This window comes from Amia ocellicauda, chromosome 13, assembly GCF_036373705.1.
Source record: "Amia ocellicauda isolate fAmiCal2 chromosome 13, fAmiCal2.hap1, whole genome shotgun sequence".
Classification (NCBI taxonomy): domain Eukaryota; kingdom Metazoa; phylum Chordata; class Actinopteri; order Amiiformes; family Amiidae; genus Amia; species Amia ocellicauda.
This window is the reverse complement of record NC_089862.1, coordinates 36548887-36557349: the sequence shown is the minus strand read 5'-3', so window position 1 is coordinate 36557349 and position 8463 is coordinate 36548887. Positions and strand designations below refer to the sequence as shown.

Sequence of the window (8463 nt, the reverse complement as noted above, 5' to 3'; positions counted from 1 at the left end):
TCCTTGTCAAAGTCGCTCAGATCCTTACGCTGCCCATTTTTCCTGCTTCTAACACATCAACTTTGAGGACAAAATGTTCACTTGCTGCCTAATATATCCCACCCACTGACAGGTGCCATGATAACGAGATTATCAGTGTTACTCACTTCACCTGTCAGTGGTCATGATGTTATGGCTGATCGGTGTATGTTGTACATCCCTGCAACACAAAATACAATATCAGTTGTGATCAGAGTACAAGGAACAGCGAGACTCTATTCAGGGGATGCACACACATGTGTCTGTGGCTGTGAAATGGGACGTGTTATTTAATATGTATCTTGATGTCAAGAAGGATTCTGACACAGAGTCTCTCTGCCTCTGGCCTGTCAGTCCAGCATTCACCTTGCAGACAAGTCAGTAAGCTGAGCATAAATTTCCCAGTCAGGCAATCCGGTTTTTCAAGTTGACATGGTGCTCATGAGATCCTCGAATCAGCTGGTGAAGCAGAAAAGCAGGCCGTGTCAGTTGTAAACATTGCTGTGTGCCGTGTCCTGGTATCTGTAGTTCTCACCCTTTTAATGCAGACAAAAAATGCCAGTCTTGTTCAGCAGACAGAGATGCATTGATTAATTCCATAAATACATAGATAGAAAAATAGATAGATATACAGACAGACAGACACAGGAAAAGCAAAACAATAGTACATTTAGGCTTAAATGCATAAACACATCTTACAAAGATCATTACAATCATGATCTAAAAACACACACACAACAATTAAACACAGAAACCAAGAGATAAAAAGGGAATCTGAATCCGCTGGACGGCAGTAAGACACGGGACACGGGAGAGCTGCGGGGGAGTTGTGTAGGGGCTGGGGGTTGTAAGGAAAGTGGTACTTTAAAAGGACAGAGCGAGTGTGACGTCAGGGGGTGGAATTTCAACATGGATCCCGGGGCTGGTCCGGGCGGAGCGCAGCGCTGAGCGGCCGGGACGGCGCAGGACTTCTCTCCGGATCGGATCGATACGTGCTGGGAAATCAGGAGTTGCACACAGTGAGGTCGATACAGGGGGAGCAGGAAGAAGTTGCCGTTTTGTTTCGACTGGCTTTTCCGCCCGGGAGCAGGAATATGATGCTGTTGTTGATGACTGGGCTGTAGCGCTGCACACCAGGGCAGTGGGATCCTCGCAGGACAGGACAGGAACTAGTGGACATCGGCCCGGACGAGTCCACGGGTGGCTCTTTCGTCCCGCACTCCAGCTCGGCAGTGGGGAAGTGTCCCGCAGCCGGGGCCGTGCTCGGGTTTCCCGGGTGGCCGTGGCGTGTGCGGGGCTGGGACAGGTCCCCGTCTCGGCTGCAGACAAAGGCAAAGTCGCGCTTCGCTGTCGCGGCCGGATCGAGCCGTGTCCGAGGACGGAGCCATGCTGCCGGTGCTCGCCCGGTCGCTCCCTACCTGACGTCGAGGACAGCCGCCTGCTCCGGGGAGAGGGAGAGGGAGAGCCGGGATTGCAGGGCAAAACCCCGGCGCGGGGCAGACAAAGAAGGATGTCGGGACGGGCTGTCTACCTGATTCACCCCAAGCGAGATCCGTGCAAGAAATGGGCGAGGAAGCCAGCTGCACGTTGGAGAAAAGGCTCCCAAAATGACTGAACCCGGGCTGTTGTTTTGAACACAAATCTGGGGTCCTAACAGGGGCGCACTGGGGCTCGATTACATTGTATCTTCTACACTGTCTACTCAGCCACATGTAGCCGTTTACTGAAAGATTGGCTTATTTATTTATTTCTTAGTACTATCGTTTAGAGATGAAGGCGGTTTGCGCCGCGGATGTGCTGCGGTTCATGGCGTTAGCGCTGCTCGGAGGCGGCTGTCTGGCTCTCCCAGACGGCTGTAAGTCCAGCGAGGAGCGGCGCGGTGCGGGGCGGCCGGCCCCGGGGGCGGCGGCGCCGGAGCGGAAGGTGGTCTGCAGCAACACGGGGCTCCTCCAGGTGCTGCCAGGAGACGGGCTGCCCAACTCCACCGTCGCCCTGTGAGTATGCAAGCTCCCCCATTGCTGCACATATGGTTTCTTATTGGATACATGCAACCATCACCATTGTCGTGCGTATTGTTTCTTATTGGAAGATAGTCTTTGTTAGCTGCGCCTAACGGTGGTAATGAAGATACAAAAGCGTGTTTGTGTCACATTTTCTTCTCGCCAGGGTCTCGGCCAGAAACATTGTTGTAACTCATTCCTACACGAGAGTTCAGACTGTCTGTTATCTCACTGCCATGAATGCCCAAGTTTCATTTGAATAGAAGTGTGTAAGTACACACAATATAGGGTTATAGCTATAATTATTATACATATAAGTTCTGCACACTGCAGTGGTGGTGGTGTTTTAATTATACTTGTATACATACATCTTGCATCTCATTAGTGTGATTCCTGTATTGGGATTTTAGATTTGCAGTATCGGTGTATCGTAATGGGATCTCCGTGCATCAGTGCCCCTTCATGGAGGACCAACACACACAATTAGTTGTTCAGCTGGTGGTTCTGTAAATAAGAGGCGCCATGAAATGTGGGAGAAATGTGTTGCAGGCTGGTCGTAATGCTCCCTATTCATCTGCTCTTTAACTCTTTTATTATTTCCTTATTACTGTAGTTCGGCTTATGTCTGTATCCCATAATTGCACCCATATTATTATTTAGCCCCAGTGGTTCTTAACCTTTTACCCTCCATGGTAGCCCCACACCACCGTCAGGCCAACATGTCGACCTGGGAGGGGGTGTTCTCCAGAGGGATTGTGGGGTGCAGCCCATTTAATGCCATAGTCATTTTAATTTGCCATAGAATGTCTTATTTAAAAAACAAAATAGTTGAATTGTCAGACCTGCACCCCCTGCACTCCCTTCCAGCATCCCACTTTAAGAAGCCATGTCTCGCTCCCCAGAAAAGCATCTTGCCACCCATGTTAAGATCCCTAGATTGCAGCCCAATGAAAAGGCTTTGGCTGTTGGGCTCTAATAAATCAAATGACAGGATCCATCACAATTTTCCATGCATTCCAAGTTATTTTGTGTATCTAAAAATTGCATTTTTATTTTGTGGCTGTTATTCAGAAGACAATTGGCAAACCTTTGCTTAAAATAGCCTAGGAGCATTTATTTGATGGTTTAAGACTTTGACTAAATAACAGTGTTAGTGGATGGCCAGTATGAGAGAACTGGTCTAAACTGCCCAGCAGAATCAAATCAGAACTCGCTTACCAGGACCGTAGGCAACATCCACTAACACCAGTCACTAGGAGTTGTGCCTTATTAGGTTTAAACCATAAAATGTTTTTGCTGTGCGGAAAAATAGTCAACAGTGACGAAAGCTTTACTAATTTCCAGGCATGATTGTATTTGATTTCTGCTTCATTCACTAATAAAGAGTAGAGCTTTCTCTGATCACTCGAGTTAATTTTGCCATCGATGTTGGATTTGGCCACGGATGTAAGAAGTGGCCTTGCTTCAAAGATTGCACTTTGTATCCCTCCCTTCACAAAGCACTGCTTTGAGGTGCACGTATTGAAGCACTTATTCTGCCCTCCCGTCGCTAATGTGCTCCTGCTAATGATTTTGTTTCCTATTTAACGGCTGCAACATCCACGATAGGCATCCTGTTTGTGTATCGCAGTCACATTGCACGCACCACCCAGCTGGAGACGAGAGCAGTGTGCCACCATGGGTCTGAAAACTGTTGCTCTTGCAACTGCTGTAATAAGGAGATGCATGCCTCATCGCAAACTGTGCAGCTGCGACAGTTAAAGATAGATAAATACATATATCATAACCCCCTTCCCTTTGGGAATTTTATGCACAAATAGTAATCTGGAAAAGGGCATTCATTGAACCCACTAGTGTCAGATTGCGTGATATTGGGGGTTATGTGGGGAAATAGATTTCAGACGGGAAACAGACCTGGGGATAAAATAGAGGAAAGGCATGGTTAGATACTGGCATTGGCATCAGTAGTAAACATCTTAGCGTGTGAAAGAAAAGTAGAATTACTCCTCCATATTGAGGGGGAGGGGAGGAACTGAAGAAGAGGTAGAACTTGCACTTTATCCTCCGGCTTCTTAACCTCATAATTCTGTGACAGGCTGCTTAGATCTTGGTGGGAAAGCGAGCAGCGACAGAATCTTTCTTTCCCCAAGACGTGCGCTCGAGTCCCTGTTTTTATTGCAGATGCAAAAGCACTGTGATGTGACGCATCTCGTCTGAAGCGTGCCTGCAATTTTTCATATTGCCACAGTGTTCTCCTTGCTCACGGTGTGTGTGTTCATGTTCCAACCCATCCCCACAACTCGAGATAAAGATGCCGTCTCTGAATACCTGGTCATGGCTGAGTGGCGAGGGGTGTTATGTGCGCCTGACTCGGCAGGGAGGGGTGATGGGGGTGAGGCTGGTAGTCAACGGTTCCTTTTGTCGAGGGATTTTGTGTGTTTTTAAGCACCAAACCCAAGTCTCCAAATTGATGATTCTGCTTTGCGTTACAAGGTGTTAAAGCAGTGTGGAGACGTGGTCAGGGCTCTGGACTCGTGAGCAAAGGATCGTGGGTTCAATCCCATTTTGGGGACACTGCTGTTGTCCATAGATTGCTCCAGCTGTATAAATGGTTAACTGTATTTAAAAAAATAATTATATATTGTATGGCTATGGAATATAATAATAATAATGTTTCATTAGAAAAATAACATGCACACAAAAAAAAAGAAAGTTGAGCAAGTTTGACCACACGTTTATATACTTACCTGCTTGCTTTGAATCAGCCTCAGGTAAGGAGCATTGTGTGTTCAAACAAACAAAAATAAGATATGCATGCAGTTTAAAAACATTTCCACCCCCTCAGTGTGTTCAAGTTAAATGTTAGTGTCTTTGTGGTGCCGCGGCCCGGTAACATGCCCGTTGTCTCTGCGCCGCCTGCAGAAACTGAACCCTGGACCCATGTATGCATTTTCTGTCCTGACAAGTTAAGGGAAACCCAAGTCGAGGGCCACGTTCGGGAGACGCTTTTCTTATTAGCTGCCTGTAAAACTAGCAGCCCTTTCAGTTCTGATGGTATCTGGGGGGTTTATGACAAGCGAAAGGCCACAGAGCAGCGCTGGAGGCACTGAAGACCTGTCGGGGGGTCTTGGTACTGCACTGGCCCCGGCAGGACCCTGCGACTTTGTGGAAAACCTTTACTGATCCTCCACCCCAAATTTCCCCGGGCTTCGGTTTGTTTCGGTATGGCCGTCCCAGTGATGCTGGCTGGTGTGCCATGAAAGGGGACCGGCACCTCAGAGTCTTCTTTTAAATTCAGGAAGGAGAAGGGCAAAAGAAAATGTGTCGGTGGGCTTCGAGTCTCTGCCAGTGAAGTGGAGGCAGGTGATCAGATCCCACGATGGGTTTTCAGATTCAGATGGATTATAAATGAGCAATCAATAATAGCATGCGATCTGGCATCATTAATCATACGTGCACATTTCAAAGCAGCCTTTGGAAACCAGAAGAAATGCCATATAGTACCTGAGGGCTTGAATATATGTCACTGTGTTGAACGTACAATTGTTATTACACTGATATCCCATATTTGTATCAAACCGACTCAATGTGCTGTTTGTCTGCTCCTGAGTAGTGTTGGCCTTTGGTTAATGCTCAAAGTGAGTGTCTCGGGTGTGTGAGCTGTCTTCTCTCATTAGATCAGTAGAGGGGGAGTAATTTGCTTGTCGCTCATATATTAGGGATCCACTTGCTCAGGAGGCTGGCTGTTCTTTCTAGTTGCAATGTTGACAAATTAAGCGCTGCCTTTGAAAGCTTTCCACATACACAACTCCAGTTGTCTGTTGTGTTGAGACAGGGCGCTCTGAAGTGGTTAATCATATGGAGTCCGTTCACACTGGCAGTAAAAAAGAAAAGAGAAATTACAAAGCCAGACTGCTGAATCATCAGTCAGTGATTTTAATTTGAATGCAGGAAATGTTAAGACATGGGTGTTGAGACCAAAGTTTTTTTTCTTTTTTCTTTTAAGGTAGTGTATGATACAAGACTAAGCTATTTCACTGCAGGGTGAAAAGAGAAAAAAAAAAGATTCAGACGTGGTGGAGTGCCTCCAGATTGAGCGTTTCTGCTCGGGTTCGCTCGTGTTGGACTGTGCAGGGCCATTGCGATCAAAATGACCTTCTTTTGCGATTGTTTTTTGTGGTTCCGGAAGTGTCTGCAAGGAAAATCTCCTCCTCTCTTGACTTCCTGTCTCACTAACGAGCCTTTTCTGCCAGCAGACTTTTTCTCCGGTCCAATCTGCCCTTCTGATTTTTTGGTGTCCTCTTTGCCACCTGGTGTTCTGGCGTTTGGACCTGAACAGAACCCCTGCTGTACTGTAGCCTCGTTACGTTGTAGTTTCTATGTAAAGGCTTGTGAAACAACGTGCCTGGGGAGTTTTGACTGCAGTCCGTGTGGATTTTGTGGGCTCTGAATGTGAAATGTTTGCCCTTTATTGAAGCCCACAATTGGGCATTATGACCGAAGAGTAATCTATAGTGACCAAGTTTCTCTCGCTAACGGGTGGAGCTACCTGATCCAAATAATTTGTTTATAGTTGTTAACTGCTCCTTCAGGTGTGATCTGTATTTGTCGGCCTGTAGGTACTCTGCAGTGTGATGAAAGCACAGACAGTGACTGAAGAGCAGGCTAGTTCTGTAGTGAGGTTTTCTTTACTTTCTGATATTAGAAGATCTATCGAGATTTAAGAGTGGCCCAGCTCTCTTGGTGCTGTGTGTGATACTCCTAATCCAATCAAAGCAACATACTTTCCAGTCGCTCTGAGTCAGATAATTTTCTGTAAATACCAATAAGGATTTGGGATTTCTGCTTTTCTTTTTGAGGATCTCTGTAAAGTCAAGTGCAGATTGTTTTAAATTGAGCTCATTACAAACGGATCAAATACTGCTCAGTGTTCAGTGGAAGGTTTTTAGTGTATTGCAGGGAAGAAAGCTATTTGATATATCTAAATAAATATATATACAGCTCTGGAATAAATTGAGACCACTCCAAGTCTTAATTTTTTCCAGAGCTGTATATACACCTTTGGTCAGACAGAGGAGGAGGACAGTGGCCTGTTGCATGAAACCCCTTCGGTGATGTTTTCCCTCAGTTCTTTTACACTTTAAGGGTGTTGGACAAAGTACACTTATTAAGGAAATGTTGGCTATATCGAATTGTTTCGTAATGGAGGTGTTATGTAAAAGGCCCCCCAGGTCTTTTCTCAGCTGCATCGGGCGGCCGCTGCTGAAAACCCAGGGAATGATGCCAGGAAAGGGAAAAGGTTTCCTTCTCCTTGGCCCAGGATGAGAGTTTAACCTGATTATACAGCTGAGGGTCCTTAAACGGTTTGTGGCTGCGGTGAAACGGGGAAAAAAACTTAGCGGACCGAGCTGTCGAGGTCTGGGGCGGCTCGCGCTAGGACAGTGAGGAAGGTTTTTTTTTCCTCCCTCTTTTTTGGAAAGAGTAACTACAATGTGAAGTGTGTATACTTTTTTTGTTATTGTTTTTATACAAGTCTCAAATTTCTGAGGGCGCATTTGAAATTCACTAACAGAAGCTGTCAGTGTATCTTTGGGGTTGCGTTTCACAACCCCAAGATGATGGTGTGATTTAAATTGACGTTTTCAAATGTATCAGAACTTGACACGCATTAATTTCTCTCCCTTTCATCTGTTTTAGTCAAAAGTTGTTTTTCTGCTGGCCATAACTTCAGGGCTATTGACTGAAGAACATCATGACAAATACCTGGAATACAATCCCTCATAGTTAGAAAGTGTTTGTCTTTGAGTCTGCATGTGTTATGCCATACACCATAGTATTATGAGCAATTTAGAAATACTGTGCAGGTTTATCTTACCTTGTGGTATAGGTAGAGACCACCTTTGGTCGTTACATATCATTGATTGCACCCTACCGTTTGTTGTGTAAGCTTCGTGGCTGATGTGTAATGGACTGCAGACCTGATCCTGACGACTTGGAATACAAATCTTGGCCTCCTTTTTCAACGGGACAAAAACGACCTATTTTTACTCTGAGATAAGAATACTTTTCCTGTTTATTAGAAACTACCTTGGAAATGGTACATTAGTATCTCTGCCTGGACTGCAGAGCCCACAATAAGATCTGCTCCTTCCTTTCTTATCTTTAATCGCATGTGTTTTTTAAACTATGTATGTAAAAAATGTATCTTTAATGACTGTGGTGCTACACTATTACCTTTTGTTGGCCTAACTACTGATACAAGTCTTGAGAGGTTCTGGATGTTGCTTTGTCGTTTTGAGTTGGAGATGAACAGTGCTGGGAGGAAACGGCTGTTCGTTTTGTGTGATGTGTTTGGAACACGAAACAAATACATTAACTACTTAACCTTGTGCTTTAAATGCGGGAAAATAAATATTCCTTCTGTAAAACTATATTGCAATTAGTC

At 45.5% G+C, this 8463-nt stretch overlaps 1 protein-coding gene across 1 annotated transcript in view; it reads left to right on the top strand.

Annotated features, from left to right (window-relative positions):
• Positions 1–902: 902 nt before the first annotated feature.
• The window catches only part of adgra3 (adhesion G protein-coupled receptor A3), a 42415-nt gene continuing 34854 nt past the window's right edge, over positions 903–8463 (top strand). Inside the window, exon 1 of the mRNA XM_066720772.1 lies at positions 903–2012. Within this exon, the coding sequence (XP_066576869.1) occupies positions 1789–2012 (224 nt within the window). The 5' untranslated portion in view covers positions 903–1788. The remainder of the gene's footprint in view (positions 2013–8463) is intronic.